Raw genomic sequence first — 19867 nt, 5'->3', positions numbered from 1 at the left:
ACCCCCCAAAACACCAAAACTTCACCAGTTCTCCAATTCTCTGTGATTTTTTGAAGTCTAATGATCTGAGGAAGATCTCTGGTCTCACTGTAACTTCTCTGAAAGGCCAAATTGCTGGCTGTGGCTGCTACAGCTACAGAATCCCTTTGAAATATTACATAGACTGGAGCTCGTGGGGCAAGTCTGGTCCAGATGTTCTTAGGCTCCTGTTTCCCCAGGGGGCACAGTTAACCTCTAAGTTGACACTGCCTCTCCGGTCACCAAACCTCAGCTCAATAAAGGGGCTCAGTATAAAAGCTGTAGCTCAGAAGATGGAGAGATGAAGCCTGAAGACCCCATTTCCCACACTAGCGTGACTCTGCGGAAACTACGGGGGTCCCTGACTGAGTTATCTTTTGTGTTTGGTTTTCATGTCTTCTCATGTTTTAGAGGCAGGAGTGACTTATGGAATGAAGTTTTATGTTTTGTAGACTGGATCCGCCTCTGGGCTATTTGAATCCGTGTGATAACAGATCATTGAAGAAAGATTCCTCTAACAGTCTTCAGCTTTCACTATTATAATAGAGAATTTGGGGGGGCGGGAAATGACTAATGAGAGAGAGCACTAGCCTGAGCTATGAAACTGCTCTGGACCAGGCCCAGTGACTAAGCAGCTGGATTGCAACTGGGGAAGCGATTTTGCTTCTTTGGGCCATAGTTTTCTGTCTGTAAGAAAGGAGCATGGAATTAGCTGTTGCCTGTGGTCACTGCAGCATTAAGACACTGTGCTCCTAACGGGAAGGGTGTGATGGGCCCCGGACTGGCCCTGTGAAGAATCAGCCCTACTTGTCCCCTCGTGCTTTAGCAGTTCTACAGCAGGGGCGGGGGTGGGGGGTGGGGGGGATGGTCTGGGACCATCCGGGCCATGCTAGCTTGGGAGTCCTCAGGTGAACTTGGGCTGGAGCAGATCTGTCTCTTTCCTACCTGAATGTTGCTGGAGGGAAGAGGCCCATCCTCGGGCTGCCCTGTGGAGAGGAGAGCATCAACTCTGGTTCCACCTTGGACTATAGCAGTTACCTGACTCGAGGCCACCGCTGGGCCGTGCGTACTCACTGTGTCCAGACCTTTCTAACCACGTGGTCATGTCCCTTCCAAGGAACTTGGACCCCATTGTCTTATTCCCAGGGGGAGAAAGCCTGCGTGGTTTTATACTGGTGACTGTTTTGGTGGAGAAAGCAGCTGTACCCGGGATTAAGGTATCTTCCCACTCACAGAACTTTTTTTTTTCTGCATGAAAAGTCAGTCTGAGCTTTGCTTCCCACCCAGGCCCCTTCCCTGCAGTGAATTCATCAATACAGGCCTCATCTTACTTGGTTAGTTGAGCAAAGAGATTTAAGTTCTGGACCACAGAGGTATCTACCTTTCCTCAACTACTGTAAAACATGCAGTTGACCGTTTGCCCATCAACAAACAAGCATTGTTCTAGGCAATGGGAGATCTGGGGGAATAAGACAGACATTGCTCTGGCTTCCACAGAGGCTCAGGATCCAGTGGAGGAGGGTGCCATGATGTAGGGAGTAACATGAAAAAAAGTGCCGTGTTTCATGAAAAGACGTCTAAAACCTAATTCAGACTTGAAGGGTCGGGCAAAGCTTTCCGAGGGAAATGACAGGTCTGAAAGTTAACACCTGAGTCATGTAAAGGAATTAAGCAGAGAGAGAGACAGAGAGATGCTGATGCCTGGAACTACCACGCAAGGGCTCTGAGTTAAAATGAACCATCCTTGAGATTACCTAGCCCTGGGGGTTGTAAACTTGAATTCCTTTAGAGGTCAGGCGGGTCCCAGAAAGGTCAGGTGTCTGCCAGAGAATCCATGCCCCCTGCCTGAAGATATTGAAGTTAGATTTCTGTCCTTCCTCACCACCTTCCCTGGTAAGCATATTTTGGGTGCCTACTGTACCTACTGTAGGGTGACCAGATTGGGCTACAATTGTTATAGCTCCCTCTTGCACTCTCAGAAGTGGTCACTTTACTTCTCATCCGTGTGTTTATTCCATGGAAAGATACAGAACAAAATACTGGTCTTCCAAATATAGCTCAGATAAGGTCGAGACTGCTAATGAAGGGGGGTCTGAGCTGAGGGCTCCACAATTCTGATTTTCTGTAAGACAGAGCTCAGGGGTGAGGCCGTCCTGAGTCAAGACGCAGGAGTCAAGACGCAGGAGTATTATGTGTAATAACTCAAGAAGCAGAAAGGAGGAAAATGACAGAGTGAGGCCCCTGAGAAGCACACGAAGTATCAGCCAGTGGAAAGATCCAGAAAGACCTAACCAGGTCCATCTGGGAGGTGACCAGGAAGATTCTCCTTTGAGAAGGACCTCATGGCCAAATGTAGTTTAGGAGCACTCCCTGGGGAGCCCTGTCACACAGTCCAGCAGGCAGAGGGCTGCCCTTCCTGGATTCCCCGATCTCTGAGGCTCACTGCATCTCAATGGGCCTTCGGTGAATGCTAATGCATTGTGAGACTGAATCTCATCCCCAGGCCCTTGTTCAGGCGGTGAATGCCGTCTTGCTGCCCAGCCCAGACTCCCTGCTCCAAGCCCTGCAGCAACTGAGGCTTTCCATTCAGGACATCACCAGAGCCTTGGGACAAATGCACGGTAAGGGGCTCCTGAAGGCTGAGGGATCGCTTGCGGGGGAGAAAGGGCCTGGAGGTTGGCAACGTCCATGAGATGGCACTGATGTGCTAGCTTTGTTTTAGGTAACTGCCGCTCATACTATTGGAAAATGATCTCTCAGTTGGCAGGGATATTCTCCTGGTATAGTCTTTCTATTTTCATGTGATTAGGCTAATTTCCTCTCTTCGGCCGTCATGTATTTCTTTGTGTGTTGAGGTCTTGCACGAAGCCTGGGAGGAGGGGAAGGGCACACAACATGGCTTGTACCTGCTTTATCCAGCAGTGACCTTGGTACCGGAGGACATGACTGACCTTGGCTTCTTCAGCCCTCCTCTGTGACCAGTGCAGGCCTGGGTTACCACAAGTGTGGCCACTTAAGGGGCCCACCCTTGCTGCAACTGGTTACATATTATTCTGGCAACTGCCTTCCTCTCCAATGTCTGGGTAGCTCTTCAACTTCCCCTAGCAGAAGAATCTCAAAAATTTAAGGGGGAAAATGGGCGTGATCTGTTTAACAAGGGAAAAGCATCTAAGTAACAGTTTCCCTAAGTCCTTCTTCACTGGAAAACAAAACAGATTCTGGAAAAAGAGAGTGTTTGTAGGAAACAGGGCAGGAGGGAGGGAGCCGGAGACCGGATGGTACTCAGCTTTATGACTTTTCATTCAAAGGATAGATTTATTTGTCACCCCAGACTGTCTGGGAAGCCCATCTGAAGTCACAGGGTTATGTATTCTTTCCATTCAAGGCCGCTGTTTTACACGTTTGACTCACATCTCCCCATTTCCCTGATTTTTAATTGTAAATTCCTCCCGATCACATCAGTAGGTCTCCTGCCAAACAAGCTCTCCCAGCTCAGTGAGATGGATTTTAGTTTTGCAAGATGCCCTGCGATTTTTACTCAGGATGTGAAGACCGCTAGCGGCGCGTTGCAGGGTCTTCAGATCGTAGGAATAAGCAGCAGTGAGTGGTTTGGAAGGTCACAGGAGGCCCTCCACCCTGTCCGGGGGCGTGTCCCAGTAAGGTGGCACAGCCCTGTCTGGCTCTCACATGCTTCCCTAGCACTCATTTTCAAAGTCACGTATTCAGCCCAGGCCAACCCTGATGCTTTCTTGATCATCCTCTACAGGAGGTCTGATGGCCTGGGCAGGCGAGGGGGTGATTTCCCTTGTGTCCCCCAAAGGCAAATTTTCCCACACAGACATCATGTATTTTATTTTATTTATTTATTTGCGGTACGCGGGCCTCTCACTGCTGTGGCCTCTCCCGTTGCGGAGCACGGGCTCCGGACGCGCAGGCTCAGCGGCCATGGCTCACGGGCCCAGCCGCTCCGCGGCACGTGGGATCTTCCCGGAGCGGGGCACGAACCCGTGTCCCCTGCATCGGCAGGCAGACTGTCAACCACTGCGCCACCAGGGAAGCCCGACATCATGTATTTTAAAGGTTTCACTACTAGTCACTGCAGTGAAATAGATGAATGTATCAGCCTGCCGTTTTCAAAAATGGCCACAACACAACCGTCCATCCTCAGGGCTCCTTCACAATGTGGCCCGGGTATTCCTCTCATCAAAGCCCGTGTCCTGGCTCGTGACGTAGGCGGGCTTGTGACATGCTCGCGATCAGTAGAACTCAGCGGAAGTGACACAGCGTGACTTCCCAGACAAGGCTAGAAAAAGTGTTGCAGCTGCCACCCTGTATACTGAGCCACCATGTAAAAATTCCATCTACTCTGTGGCCACCATGGCTGTGAATGAAGATGTCAAACCACACAGGGAGGCCAACTGTAGGCGCTCCAGTTAGCACCCAGCACAGGGGCGAATAAGCCCTCAGATGAGTCTAAGTTCCCACTTTCCAGGCATCCTCACTCTTCCATTTCCTCAGCGGAGGACTCAACCACTGAGAAGCAGAGACAGGCCATCTCTACTGCGTCTCGCCCTGATTCCTGCCCTGAGTCCACGAGTGTAATACAATGGTTATGCTGTGCCACCGAGTTTGGAGTGGTTTGTTATGCAGCCACAGTAACCAGAAAAGTAAAATTATAAAAATGATAACAGTCTTCCCTGGTGGCGCAGTGGTTGAGAGTCCGCCTGCCGATGCAGGGGACACGGGTCCGTGCCCCGGTCCGGGAGGATCCCACATGCCGCGGAGCGGCTGGGCCCGTGAGCCATGGCCGCTGAGCTTGCGCGTCCGGAGCCCGTGCTCCGCAGCGGCAGAGGCCACAACGGTGAGAGGCCTGCGTACCGCAATTAAAAAAAAAAAAAATGGTAATGAACAATAAAAACTGCAAGGTGTAAGGAATCACACGGATTTGTTAGTGATTGATTGTGGTTTATGGTTGTTGAATTTCTTCTGCCTGATACATAGAGCCCAGCTGCACTGCTGTCCTCCCGCAGATGGAGCTTACCCAACCATTCTTCTTTCGGAGCCAAACTTTAGCACGAATTGTGTACTCCCTTCCTGTATAAACCCTCCTTTCCAGGAATTTTCAAAGTCACGCCTAAAGATGTGGTTGTTCTACTATTTGAAACTGGTTTCTGTTTCCTTCTTGTTTTTTAACCTTCTCTTTCTTTTTCAGTCCTCACAGTGGTTGCCATGTTTTTTTCTATGCTTGATTTTGTTTTCACCTTGTAATGTTCATTGTCTTTGAAACGTCATCTGTAGGCAGGCTTTTGGGACTAGGAGAGAGAAATATTTGTATTTGGTTCTTCCTGGTTCTTTGGAACTCTAAAATTCTGGATCATCTTAAATCATGTTGAACAAGTAAGGACCCGACAACTGAACCTGGGCTGAAAATGTGCAAAAGGAAAGGTCACGACTTTTCAGGGACAGATTTTTTTTTTAATCCTCTTTGGCTTGGTGCCAAAGTTAGTTCTAATTCTATCTCCTGTGGCAAACGGGGGTACGGCGGGGCCCTGGTTCACTCGGAGGTTGTGAGTATAGGCATTTGGGGCTCTGTGGATAATATGAGGAGAGTCTGGTGTAAAATTCCTCACCAAAGCTGGGACCAGGGCTCCCGTCGTACAGAGAAGCCACTAAACCAGAGCCCTGGCGAGCCCGGATGGGCAAGTGATTTCAGGGAAAGCTATCTCTGCTGGTCTTGTTTTCTACCTCCCTGGGTTTCTGCTTTCCCTTGCAATGTTTGCTCCGTGGTTCCTTGCTGTCTTTTGAGCTCTTTGATGGCCTTTAGGATGTTTTCACATTTACCCAGCTTTTTGTTGTTTTTGTCAGGGGAAGGATAGGTCCAAGTAAAACAACATTCCATTACAACAAAGGGAAGTCTCTTTCTGGAGTACTGTTGGCATCTCTTCCTTTCCCTGTGTTTCCACCATCACTTCCTCTGCACCTGGCTATCATATCTCCCGCCAGCACTCCTGCAGTGGCCTTCTCAATCCTTTCTCTCATCTGTCCTTTACCTAGTCGAATCCATGCTCTTCACAGAAGCCTGAATCAACTTTTAGGAGTGCAGATCGGTTGCATCACTTTGACTCTTAAAACCCTCCCATTGCCCTCCTGGCACAGTCCAATACGGTAACCTCCAGCCACAGGCGGCCACTGAACACTTGCTATATATGGACGGTGTGATTGAGGAACTAAATTTTTTTTTTTTTTTTTTTTTTTTTGGTACGCGGGCCTCTCACCGCTGTGGCCTCTCCCGTTGCGGAGCACAGGCTCCGGACACACAGGCTCAGCGGCCATGGCTCACGGGCCCAGCCGCTCCGCGACATGTGGGATCCCCCCGGACCGGGGCACGAACCCGCGTCCCCTGCATCGGCAGACGGCTGTGCTCCGCAACGGGAGAAGCCACAGCAGTGAGAGGTCCGCGTACCGCAAAAAAAAAAAAAGTGGGAATTACCCAAAAAAGATAGTTTGGTGGTCAGGTCCATCAGATGTATATTTCAGTTATGCACCTACAGTGCTTTGTTTTGGGTGCCAGTAATGGAGCATTGACTGCCTTACCTTTCTGGGTAGGCTGACCATAATGGACATTAATGATGTCATATGAAAATACTGCAGTGATTCTGGGTCTGTGGCTTTAGTACTGACCCAAAGCAAGGATTTGCTGAGTTTTGTTTTGTTTAAAGGCCACTTCTCAGTATAAAACCTACATCCCTACCCCTGAAAAGTTGAAAAAGCAAGTTTCCTTAGGTTTTCCAAGCAAAACAAAAATCATGCTTATGATAGAATGAGATGAGAGTGAACTAATCAAAAGCAGACATTGTATTTTTCTTGAGAGTCACTTAGATTTACAAGAACAAGATACTTGACCAAAGTGTTTTGTGTTTTTCTGAATAATAACAACAGCAACTTTGGAAGACATCTAGCCCCATCCACTAAGTGCACCTGGGCTTGGCCATCGGGGCAGAAACTGCAGTCCATGGGGCCATTTTTCCACTCCTCTAGGAAGACACAGGGAAGGAAGCAGGGGAGACGTAACTCAGGTGTCTTCTTGGGTCTTCTATACTCCCTGGAGGATAATGGCACTGGCTTTCAGGAACTGCCCTTCTCAGCCCAAGTGTACACACATCAGATCCAGAAGCAAGAGTTTTTATGTGGCTCTTGTCCCTCACCAGCCCCACGTTAATAGATGTTCTCTACCTGGTTTAGGGAGAGAAATACCTTCCATCAGCCCCGGTAGGGATTCTGAGGCTTGTTCACACTGTCTATGGATACACCTGCTCCAGTCTTTTTGCTCCCTCTTGTGGCAGAATTTCTAGTACTCATCGTCGTGCATGCCTTCTTTTGATCCTGTAAAGCCAGGCCAGGAGCTGACATTCTTCCTTTGCTTCCCCTAGGGCAGTGCTAAACTCTCAAGTGTGTTTGCTTTCTCCCAATCCCACAGAGTCCCGCTGTACTTGCTCACTACCTATCTGCAAAGGCTCACTCTTGCCACCCTCAGGAGTGTGCCAAGAAGGTCTCTCTTGGCCCTGTGCTGTGCTGCCCTGGGGAAGGGGTGATGTGGGTAAAGTGAAATATTCTTCTTACCCTCTTCAGTGCATCCACTCTTAGATTTTTTTTTTTTTTTGCTCCAGTGGTGTTCTGGAAAGTTTTGCTGGACTCCTGGACTTCCACAAAGGCTGTCTTATCCACGGGTGACTGTCTAAAGCAATGTTCTTTGGGAGGAAGACAGTCGAAAACTCTTATTCTGCCATGCTGATGATGTCACTCTTGCATCTCCCTGTTTTCTAATGAGTTAACTGTCTGTGTGTCTGGGATGGGGGTGGAAGGGCCTGTGCTCCTGCGTGCTCATCGCGTGTGTCCCTGATTTGTGAAATGCATGGCTTTCCTTATTTTTGGAAATGTCTTTTATCTTTTACTCATTGCCTTTAATACGTTTTTGGGTATACTCTGGAGGGTGATCTTTGTTAGTTATGGATTGCAAGTGTTGTGGTTTGTCTCATTCTGCCTTGTGAAAGCAGAAGTTCTTCATTTAAATATAGTCAAAGTATTTATAGTTTCTTTTGTAACAGTTTATTTTCAGGAAGTGTGGCATAAGATATAATTTCATAATCAGAGGTCATAGATGTATTTTTCTACATTTTTTTCTGTAGTTGATGTTGTTTGTCTTTCACCTTTCACCCCTTAATACACATATAATTATTATCTCTATACAGTATGACATAGGAAATAAATTCAATTTCCCTTCTGTGAATAATCACTAACCTACAATATTAACACTGTCTTACATCAGATTTTCTTAAATGATTGGATCTCTTTCCAGGCTCCCTATTCCGTTGCATTGTCTGTTTGTCTTTCCCCACACAAAAACCATCTGTCTTAAATGAACCATAGCTTCATAGTATTTCTCATTTTCAGGTAGAGAAAAGCCCCCTCACTTTTCTCTTCTCCAGGGGCGCGCGTCCTGTCTTTGACCCTTTGCTTTTCATATAAACTTCGAATCAGCTTGTCAAATCCCAATAAAAAAATTCTGTTAAGAATTTTGCTCCAATGGCATTAAATCTGTATATTAATTTGGAGAAAAATTACCTGATTTTGATATTCTATCTGGTCCTTCTGTCCTCTGATCAGGGCAGATGGACAGGTGGAGACTAATGTAAAGACATTAACGTGCTCTCGGAATCATGTCTTCATATTGCTGGGTGTTCTTCTCTTCCCACATGGCCTGAAATTTATCCAGATAGAAAACTCTTCTTTAAAGAAATAAGAAGACTTGTCAACAGAAAAAAAGAAACCAAGAAAATGGAATGATACCACCGAAGTGCAGAAAGAAAATAACTTCCAATTTGGCATTACACACCTAGCCAAAATATCTTTCAAATTTGAAATTAAAACAAAGATATTTTCAGGCAAATAAAAACTCTGAAAACTTATTGACAAAGGACCCACACTAAAATAAATATTCAATTGAGTTCTTCGGGCAAAAGTACAAAGATTCCAGATGTAAGCACAGAAATACAGGACAGAATGAAGAGCAAGAGATGGTAACTATGTGGTTAAATTCAAATGATTATTGAATTTATACAGCAATAATAATGTAGGTTTAAAATGTACGTAGAAATAAAATAAATGATAACAATAGCACAAAAGGCAAAGGGGTTAAATAGGATAAAGTATTCTACAGACCTTGTATTGATTGGGAAGTGGTAAAAGTACTAAATTTCGTAGATCTATTGAATCAAAGATATCTGTTGTAATCTCAAGAATGACTACTAAAAGAATAGCATTAAGAGGGGGAAACTAATGATAATAAGGGGGGAAATAAAATAATTTAAAACATTATTTTCATGAAAGTCAAAAAAGAAGAAAAAAGGGAACAGAGAATAGGAGACAAAGACAAAATAAATAAAAGTGTATATATAACCCAAATATATCAGTAATTACATTAAATATTTGAATATACAATAAAAACAAAATAAACAAAACAAAACAAAAAACTCTTCTTTAGATACATTTATTTTCCTGGATATTGATACTGAGTTTTCTTGTCCATTAACAAAGACACATTTTCTTAAATTACTTTGACTTATTTCAACGTAAGAGATTTAGATATATTCTGCTTTATTCATAGTTACTTTATATTTTTGTTTCTAGCCACTATGGCATCTTTTGACTGAACTAATTCCTGTTTGTTCTTGGTTTATAGAATGAAATTGATATTTAGTGTGAACCTTGAATCTAGCACTTTGATAAACACTCTTATTAATTCTAATGATGATCTGTTGATTATCTAGGTTTTCTATGTAGAAATCATATTATTTGAGAATAACATTGTTTTGCTTTTTCATTTAAATACTCATAACTTTTTTCTTTCAATTTTTATTCTTATTCTTCAGGCGAGGGGATGCCTAACACAGTGTTGAATGGGCGTGCTGATACTTGGTTTTGTCCGACATTTTTAATATTTCAACGTTAAGTATAACATGCACTGGAGGCTTTCTGTGGATTCCTCTTATCAGTTTAAGGATGTTCCCTCTTATTCCTAATTAGCTAAAATTTTTTGTTTGTCTTAATCATGAGTGGATTTTTTTATATCTATTGAAAATTTTACATCAAACTTATCTCACATTTGGGAATTCCCTGGCAGTCCAGTGGTTAGGACTCTGCGCTTTCACTGCCGAGGGCCTGGATTCAGTTCCTGATCGGGGAACTAAGATTCTGCAAGCCATGTGGTACAGCCAAAAAAAAAAAAAAAAAGAAAAAATTATCTCACATTTACTGAAGTAATCATTTGGATTTTCCTCCTTAAATATGATAAGTTGGGCAAAACATTAAATTATCTCCAGTCATTACTGCTTCAGCAAAAATTTGTACATAGTACTTAGCGTATTTGTGGGAACAGAGCACCAAATGGGAAAGGCCCAGAAATAGGGCCCAGAGAAAAGTCCAGCACATGGGATGGTGTCGCAAATGAGCAGGGAGGATGTGACAGCCCTCAGAGGCCCTGGGAAGCCCTGAGGCTGATGGGAGATGTGAGTTACCTGAGCCCAGGGGGCTTCAGAGAAGACAGAGATGGAAGACCAGAGATCAGGTGTGATGGTGGAAAAGGTAAATTGATGGTATAGAGATGCCATTACTTAGGTCTCATCAAAAAGATGTTTCTTTTTTTCTCCGAAACAAAGAGACATAGACAGGAATCTGGATGAGAGAAATATGTCAGCTCCCAGAGGGGCCCCATTGTGAGACGAAGAGAGAATAACGTTCAAAAGGGGATGAAAAGAAAGTCGGTGCAAATGTGAGGACGTGCTTCTTTACACACACAAGTTAATAAGCTAGTGGGATCAGTGATCCCCACGCATTGGCTTAGATTCAAAATGAGCAGCATAGAGACTTCCCTGTGGTTAAGATTAGGTGCTTCCAACGCAGAGGCCATGGGTTGGATCCCTGGTTGGGGAGCTGAGGTCCCACATGTGGCGCCGTCAAAAGAAAACCCCCCCAAAACGGAAACAACAACAACACACACACACACAACGAGCTGCATGGACTGATGAGTGAGCCTGTGTCCGACCAAGTGTGGCAGAGCCTGAGCCGGGGATCCTCCACTCTCTGCCCTTTGTTGACTACACAGAAATGCACGCAGGGGTTCAGTGGTCCTCTCTTCTGAAAGCCTTGAAGAGAGCAGATTCTTTCTCTCTTCTGCTTCCCACATTCTTTCATTCCCTCTGTCTGTTTAAAATACTAATTTTTTAAAGATGGCCTTGACCTGTCTTTTTGGTGATTGTTGTTAAGTGCGGAAGAGGGACGTGACCACAAATAGAAAAAGGCAGCATTTGGAACCGTTTAACCCTCCCGTCAGCGCCAGCGAGGGGGGGCGACAGAAGGGAACATTCCTCCCCCTCCTGCCGCTGTGTTCCCTCCAGGTTTCTGTGCGGATCAGATAGAGGGGGTGTCCTGGGAGAGCAGCAGAGCCCGTGCATGTGGAACCAATTGCTTTTTTTTTGCCTGTAGTAAAGTTCACATTTTGATCGCTCCTCTAGATTATGTGGATCCAGACATATTTTACGCAGTCATTCGGATCTTCTTCTCTGGGTAAGTACAGTTCAACTCTTTTCCTGCGTGAGGCATCTGTAGCCTTTCCCAGATTTATGAGGGGAGAAACAGACAGACGCTTCCCGGAGGAAGAAACACACCAAGTAACCCTTGCTAACAAAGGAATCACCTGGATCCATTCCCGGATAAAAGAAATGGGGTACCATTTGCATGACAAATGACACTGAAGGATTGGATATTTAAGTTTAGAGTAATTGTCCTGAGGCCATCACTTTCGATTCAATGTACTCACCTTAGAAAACCACTGGATGACAGAGGGGAACACAGCCCAGTGTGCCACCCACAAAGCTCGATTATGTGTATCTTTTCTCCTGCCTGTTATGCAGGCAGGTGGAGGCATAGGCAGTAGCTTAAAAGCTTCCTTCTAACATTCTTGGAATAGCTACAACAAAGACAGTTTTTCATATTTCTGGTGTTCTTCTTTGGTCACCTGGCCTGCAATTTCTCCAGATAGAGAACTCTACTCTTAGATACATGTCTTATTTTAAATACATTTGTCATAACGTGACATGTTTTAATGAGATTGCTTTGCTATTCACATTAACTGAGAGAAACTAAGTTTTTGTTTTTGTTTTAATGGTGAAGAGTGAAAGGTGGAGGTGATGGATGGAAGAGGTGAAAATAGACATCATCTAGAGCACCATCTTGATAACTAGGACCTGCCTGAAACGCTGTTGGTAGGAAGAATACGAAGCTGTGTCTGGATGTAGCAAGAGTCATGCCGAATTCCAACATCAATAGGTGTACTGATTCATCCGTAGATTTAGTGGTATATTCCATGGGTGCACGAAGGGAGTGACCATGTGTATTAAGTATTTTCTCTCGATTGGGTAGGTCTGTAGTGTGAGACATTCTCAGGGGAGGCCAGCCTGGGTGGGGACCCCTCATTGTAGGGATAGTGAGTGGAAGCAAAGTTTCTAGAGAATAACTTGAGAGTAACAGGTACCTGGTTTATGGGGAAAAGAGAAGGAAAGGAGAAGAGCAAAGGAATGGAATTGAGAGCATATCTCACAATTTACACCTTCCTATGTACCCTTCACTCCTGAAACCCCGACAAAGGGATTATTCATCCTGTAGAACTCTTTTTGCTCTCTGTATCTTTTGCATGTAGTCAGGGTCAATACAAAGATCTGATCGTAAAATAGAGATTCTAGCAACAAATATTAAGCAAAGCATGCAGCTAGGCTTTGGTAGGATTAGAGGGGAGAACAAAAGGGCCATTTTCCCAGAACGTTTTAAATAGACTGCGTTTTAGGAAGACCTAATTCTGGAAAATCTCCTTGTGCTTCAGTTTGCTCTCTGAGTTTGGGTTAGTTGACACTGTTCCATAACAAATTACCACAACTTAGCAAGGCTCATTTATTACCTCACATTCCTGTAGGTCACAAGTCTGGGTGAGCTTGGCTTGGTTCTCTGTTTAGGGTCTCAAAAGGCTGAAGTCAGGATCTGCTGGGCTTGAGCTCTTATCTGGAGAATCTGGGGGAGAATTCACTTCCAAGCTCATTCAGGTCTTTGGTAGAACCAGCTCTTTGTGGGTTGGGAACTGAGGTCTCTCATTCTTTCCTGGCAGAATCTGCTGTCAGCTTCTAGAAGCCTCCAGTATCCTTTCCAAGTCAGCAATGATATTTCCAATCCTTCTGGTAATTCAGATCTCTCAGAGATCTCCTGTCATCAGCCAGAGAAAACTCCCTGCTTTTAAGGTCTTGTGTCATTAGATTAAGCTCCCCTAGATAATCCAGGATAACTGCCTATGTTAAGGTCTCTCATTAGTGACCTTAATTACACCTTCAAGGTCCCTTTTGCCTTGCCTTATGACATATCATATCGACAGGCATGCTGTCTTATCATATTAATAGTTCTAGGAGTTAGAATGGGAATCTTGGGACAACATTTTTAGAATTCCATCTATCATAGTTAAATGGATACCAAAGGGTGACTTCATTTTCACTAAGATAAGTTCTGAGTCAGTGATGCATTTTATCTGTGATCTACATAAAGGCCTCTTTTCTATTTCTGATCCTCAAAATCATTTCCCACGTAGCTAAACTAAGTGGCCAGTAGCCAATCCTAAATGTGTTGGTGGCCAGAAGCATCTGGATTGTTGAGAGTTCCCAGTAGGGTTGTCTTGAAAAGTCTAAATCTGCTCCTGTGTTCTTGATTTGTCTTATGCTTGACTCATTATTTTTGTTGACTTTTTTAAAAAACATTTTTATTTAGGAGCATTAAGAAATTCCATCTGTAGATGAAACATAGTCCGTTTATTTCTCACTCACGTCAAATTTCTCAGGGAAGTTAGCCCCTATGGATAAAAGTCATCTCTTTTCCTTTCTTTTTTTTTTCTGTTTAAACTTCCCCTTTTCTGGGGTTTGCTAGAAATATGCTACAAGAAATGTTAAAAATAAACTTGCCTACAGAGATTTGTAAGGAAACTAATTCCTTTTCTTCACAAACAGCAGTTTGGGCCTGAGAATGCATGGGAGCAATCCTTGGGCTATTCAGAGAAACCCAATTTTTCTTCCTCATATTAATCTCATCATAGTTGGAGAATATGGGTTTTGAAAGTAGATGCCTTCCTTTTATTTTTTATTTTTTTGACTTTCATGCTCTTTTTTTCTCTATCATCTTCTTTTAAGCTGACCAGGTCCTTTCAACAAATACACTTGGATTTACATATTCTACGTAGATAATACCTAATTATAGAGTGCTATGTTTTCATTCACTCATTGACCAAATATTTAGCGAGGGCTGACAAAATGCCAGGCACAGTTCTAGGTGCTGGGGATGGAGCAGTAAAAAGAGCAACTTCATTTCTGTGGAGCTTACAGCTTAATCACGGGAGACAGATAATGAATAAATAAATATAACAAAGGCAATACCATACTCGATGTGTTACAACCAGAAGAGATACAGGAAACTTTAGGATAACAGAGCATTATGGAGTGTGAGGGGTGGTAGCCGAAGTCCTTATTTGTTTATTGTGATCTGCGAATGCCACGTTTCTAAAGGATGCTTAAGCAGATATGTGAAGGAGGTGAGGAAGAGTAGCAAACCACCCAGGTACCTGCTCTGCCTGAAAGGAACAAGCATCATAATGACCCTGGGGTGGAAGCGCTTTTGGAGGAAGAGCTGCACCGAGCCCAGCAGCGCTCGCACGGAGTAAACGTGGGGAGAAGGAGAAATACAAGCGGTGGGGCGACCAGATCACGTAGAGGCTCGTTGGCTCCTTTTCTGAGTGGGGTGAGCACCACAGGCAAGTTTTGAGCAGAATGACACGAGCTGTGTGAACTCGCAAATCGCCACGCTGTCTTCTGAGTGGGGAATAGAACGGACCGAGGAACGCACCTAAGAAACTCTGGACTACAGTCCAGGGTGGTGGCCTGGACTTAGGCAGGAGCAGAAGAGGCCTTGAGAAACAGGCAGTTCTGGATGTGGACTGAAGTTATCTGCTCTTGGATTGCACGTAGAATGAAAGAGAATGAGGTCCTTCAGAGAGGACTCGAGGTGTGTGGCCGGATCCATGGAAAGAATGGAGCTGCCATTTTCCTTTCTCTGAAGGTGGAGACATGGGAGGGGCAGGTCTGGCCAAAGGAAGGGGGAATCGAGAGGTCAGTTTGGGATGTGTCCCCTCCCATGGAGATGTCTAGTAGGCAGTTGAATACACGTCTCTGGAATATAGGGCAGAGATCCAGGTCCAGGTGCACATTCGTCAGTAATCCTAATATAGTTGGCTTTGAAATCCAGGAGACTTAGGTGAGATCACTTGGGAAGTGAGAGTAGTGAGAAGCCCAAGGAATGAGTCCTGAGAGTGTCCAGCACTTAGAAGTGGTCGTGAAGGGAAGGAACGAGAGAAGGAGACCAAAGTGACTATATGAGACCATCAACAGGATTACAGAGAAAAAATCTGAACCAGTACAGCCATCGTGTTTGGTCCACTTACCACACAATAGTGGTCTGGTCTTCAATATTTCTGCCCCATAAAATGTTGCTTAGAAATTTTATTGGACCAGTGTCCTGAACTCTGCGGAGTCAGTAGACCTTTGTGGAATCCACTTGTTTCTTCCAGCAGCTTCAGGAAGTAGGTACAAGTCAGGAGAACTGAGACTCAGAAGGGTTTGTACAAAGTTACAAAAGGAGGGAGCAGAGGTTAAAATTCACTGTGAATAATATGATAAAAGGGCTAATATTTATCAAATGCTTGATAGTTTTCAGGCACAGGTCCTATACAATAGGACCAGGTATTATTTTAATTAGTTCTCACAACCCAGTAAGGTAGATACTAATATTACTGGGATGAGGAAACTGACGCTCCAGGAAGTTAATTAACTCACCCAAGGCTCAGAGTTACTAAGTATCAAAGCTGAGATTCCATTCCATATCTGCTTAAGATAGAGCGCTCTCTCCTAAGAGCTACAGCAGGCTGTGATCTTAGACTCAGAATCCTCCCTGGTTTCCTCCGACTTGTCGCCTGCCCTGCTGTGCATGTGTCATCTCTTTCCATAGTGATATTGCTACAACTGCAAAGGCCACTACGATATTCATCCAGTGAAACCACAGAACAGGCAACGCCAAACAGCCCCCAAAGAAAACAATAGCATTTCCTACCTCAGGAAAGTATTTGGAAAAGGTCATGGATGCGAGTTGAGCAGTCTGTCTGCGGCTTTTGTGTGTGCGAGATGTGTGTGTTTCCCTTCTCTCCAGCAGAATGACTTGTAGAATTACAGGAAGAAGGAGAGACATCAACATAAGCCTGTTATTTAAAACCGTTAACAACAGGGTTCCCGGCAATAAAAGGAAACGATTCTGTTCTTTAGTAAAAGTAGCAATTTACCCGTGGGTGGTCTTGGGAAGTGAAACTAGAAAATGACAAGTTTGGGGGTCAAGTTCTGTTTCCCTCTCTCTCTAACAACGTGGTCCTAGAGACTTAGTGCCTTGAGTCTTTATTTCTTTATCTGTAAAATGGATTTTAAAATGCCTGCCTTGATCTACTCCAAAGAGGACAAACGAGAAAATGGATGTGAATGTGATACGTAAACTGTAAAGCATCGTAAGGGCAGATGTGGTGTGTTCTTGGCGCTGCCGACTGTCTCATTGTGGAATCACCCACATACACTCTGTGACGGTTCAAGACCCTATAAAAAGTCAGACAGCGATCTGAGTAAAGTGGCTTGGATCCTCAGGAAGAGGGGGAGTCAAGGACAAAAAGATGAAGACGTGGAATCAGGGCGACAGAAGAGGAGAGAAAAGAAGAGAAGAGAGGAGAGAGAAGGAAGGAGAAACCATTTAATCTGAGCCTGAATTCCGGTCCTTCCTCCTGTCCTTGACTGTAGATTCTGGTGATCTGCATGGCTGTATTGTGTTCTCTTTGCTGCTACCCTTATTATTAACACCTGCCATCAACAAACTATCTGATAAAGGCATTCCCATGAAGTTAGGTAGTATTTAGAACTGAAGTTTAATGTGAAAACTGTTATAGCTATAACTTTTAGGGAAGGGAAAAGATGTGTGTGTATATTTGTATGCATATTTGTGTGTCTGTGTCGGTGTTTGGGGGGGGTGTGTGTGTGTGTGGGTATGTGCACGCGCATGTATTTTCAAAACTCTACTTGTGGAGTTACGGGCATCAAGGTCATCAAGGTTGAGATTAGCAGAGGGAGTGAAGATTGTTCCAGATCCCCTATGTTAATGATTCCTGTTGATCAGCACTGACGTCATCTTTATAATTGAATTTTTCCAAAAACATGTCATAGGACCAATGCCAATGATTTCTCTCTAAATATCTTTTACTTCTCTGGAACAGTCCTTTATATGAGCAAAGAGAAGGGCTGGCCTGTTAGGAAGTCGGGTCAAGATAATGCTTAAGTACACGTCCTACAAAGATATCCAGCCTCTTGCCCTAAAGTTGCCATTGAAATTGTGTTCACTTTCTCGCTCAATCTCTGTTTCCATATCAGAAAATATACTCTTAACTCCTAGCACCCACTTCTTCTCTCTGACTTTTACTCTTGCCTAGCTGGAAGGATAACCCAGCAATGCCTGCGGGGTTGTTGTATGAAGGCGTCTCCAAAGAGCCCCTGCATTACTCCGGCGCGAGCGCTGCCCAGAGCACAGTGTTGCATGCCTTTGATGAATTCTTGGGTGTTCGTCACAGCAAGGAAAGCGGTAAGTCGGACGTTTTTCTTTTTCTTGTTTTTTCCTTAACAGGGAGGAAGAACAGTGGTGTTTTTATCAACTGATATGTCCAAGTAAGTAAATGAAACTCTCAGGAAGTCTATACTTCTCCAGATCAACCAGGAGACTGTGCACCTGCCCTCTGGGACTGTCAAGCCAATCAGTATCAGAGCTCAGCTGAATATTGGGTTTTATTTCCAAATCTTAAAACATTCCTATGTTTCCAGCTGTTCCCTGTAATTTTGTTTGGGTCCTTAGGCAGTAGCTTGCTTCTGTAGAGTTGGGGAGAGAGATGCAGATCCAGGGCTGTGATACTATGTCGCCAGGTCTGGATGCAGCTGGGGATGGGGATGGGCTCCTCCCGTGAAGCCCATTCCATAAAAATGGTGCGGCCGCAAGCCAAGGCTACGTAGACCAGAAGAGGGGTTCTGCCATTTTACAAGCTTGAAATGGCTCTTTTCCTTACCTGCCGGCATCAAGCCTAATGTTCAACACCTGCAAAAGGGCACTTCCTGGTACAGAGTTTACAAGTTGGATTAAGAAAAAATAAATGACTAGAATTCGGTGTCATAGGGTCCAGTCTCATCCACAAAAGTCTGTTCTATAGAACCATGATCACTTTTCACGGAATTTTGGTTTGATGCGGTTAGTAGTTGACGTACCATGCCTAATATTAATCCCATAATGGGTTTCCTGTAAATGATCTCTCGCCTACCTGTATTTCCCATAAATATCTATTGATTTGATTTTTAAACAATTTGACTTCAAGAGGCTGTTACTAAAACAGTTGATCGTTCTTTATCTTCCTGTCCTCAGAAACTCTATTACTTTCCTCTTCCTTAGCACTCCCTCCACAACGAAGCACTCAGGAAACAAAATTCAGCAGAATATTTAAGGGTCCATGCCTTACATTGGTAGATATACCTCATGTGTAACTAGCAAGATATGTTGCCCACATTTGGTAGATGATAAATATTTATACCTTGGCTGGTAGAGCTAGTTCCATCTTAGTTATTTGTGATGGGCTTGCTTCTTTTCCTGCCTCATCTCCAATCTACATTTGGAGGATCTGATGTCTGTATGCAAAAGAGCCAGCCGAGTTGATTAGACACCATTAGGATGAGCAGTTAGGAGAGCGGCAGCATTGTTTGCTGTGTTGATGTCTGGGAAGGCAGACAGGCTGTCTTACCTTCCCACATGGAGCTACGGCATCGTTCTGCCTTGTTTCATGACATTGCTCTGCCTTGTTTCTTTCAGCTGATTTTCTGCACAGAATGAGGGATTACATGCCTCCTTCCCATAGGGCCTTCATAGAAGAAATTCACTCCGCTCCTTCCCTGAGGGACCACATCCTGTCCTCTGGAAACAGCCAGCTTCTGACAGCCTATAACCAGTGCGTGGAGGCCCTGGCAGCCCTGCGCAGCTACCACCTCGCCATGGTGACCAAGTACCTCATCACGGCCGCACCCAAAGCAAAGGGCAGGAAGACAAGCCATCTCCCGGGGCCACCTCAGGCCTTAGAAGAGAGGGGCACAGGCGGAACAGCAGTCGTGAGATTCCTGAAGAGTGTCAGGGATAAGACCATAGAGGCGATTCTCCACCAAAGTGTCTAAGAGACTGCCCTTCTCCCCAGCAATGCAAACCACACAGGTCTTTCCTTATCCTCCTTTCATTGGACAGCAGGTGGGCCTGGAGAATGAGGACGAGGGTTCTGTCTGGAATAATCTGACAGGGACCTCAGACCTGTTCATGTTCTCGCTGCACAGAGCACCATCTTCTCCTATGTTGAGAGAATTTTCATGGCCAGGAACTTGTCTTTCCCTCCCTGATCACTGGGTAATAGCAAACAGCTCTGGAGAGCCCCTCATTCAGAACCCCACGGAGGAGTGAGTGTACCCCTGTTCTAGAAAACCAACATAATTTCACAAATCAAAGAAAACTGCTTGTGGACAGATCACCTTGCTGATTTCTCAAAAAAAAAATTTTTTTTTTTAATTCCTGCATTCGTTGGTTCACTTACTGACTTATTCAGCCCATA

The 19867-nt window shown here is 44.7% G+C and overlaps 1 protein-coding gene across 1 annotated transcript in view; it reads left to right on the top strand.

Moving 5' to 3' along the window:
- Positions 1 to 19442, top strand: part of IDO2 (indoleamine 2,3-dioxygenase 2) — a 41152-nt gene extending 21710 nt beyond the window's left edge. Inside the window, exons 6-10 of the mRNA XM_065899978.1 lie at positions 1136 to 1235; positions 2522 to 2639; positions 11589 to 11640; positions 17672 to 17820; positions 19087 to 19442. Coding sequence (XP_065756050.1) covers positions 1136 to 1235; positions 2522 to 2639; positions 11589 to 11640; positions 17672 to 17820; positions 19087 to 19442 — 775 coding nt within the window. The remainder of the gene's footprint in view (positions 1 to 1135; positions 1236 to 2521; positions 2640 to 11588; positions 11641 to 17671; positions 17821 to 19086) is intronic.
- Positions 19443 to 19867: the final 425 nt, after the last annotated feature.

This window comes from Phocoena phocoena, chromosome 21, assembly GCF_963924675.1.
Source record: "Phocoena phocoena chromosome 21, mPhoPho1.1, whole genome shotgun sequence".
Lineage (NCBI taxonomy): Eukaryota > Metazoa > Chordata > Mammalia > Artiodactyla > Phocoenidae > Phocoena > Phocoena phocoena.
This window is presented reverse-complemented; position numbering and strand designations above follow the sequence as displayed.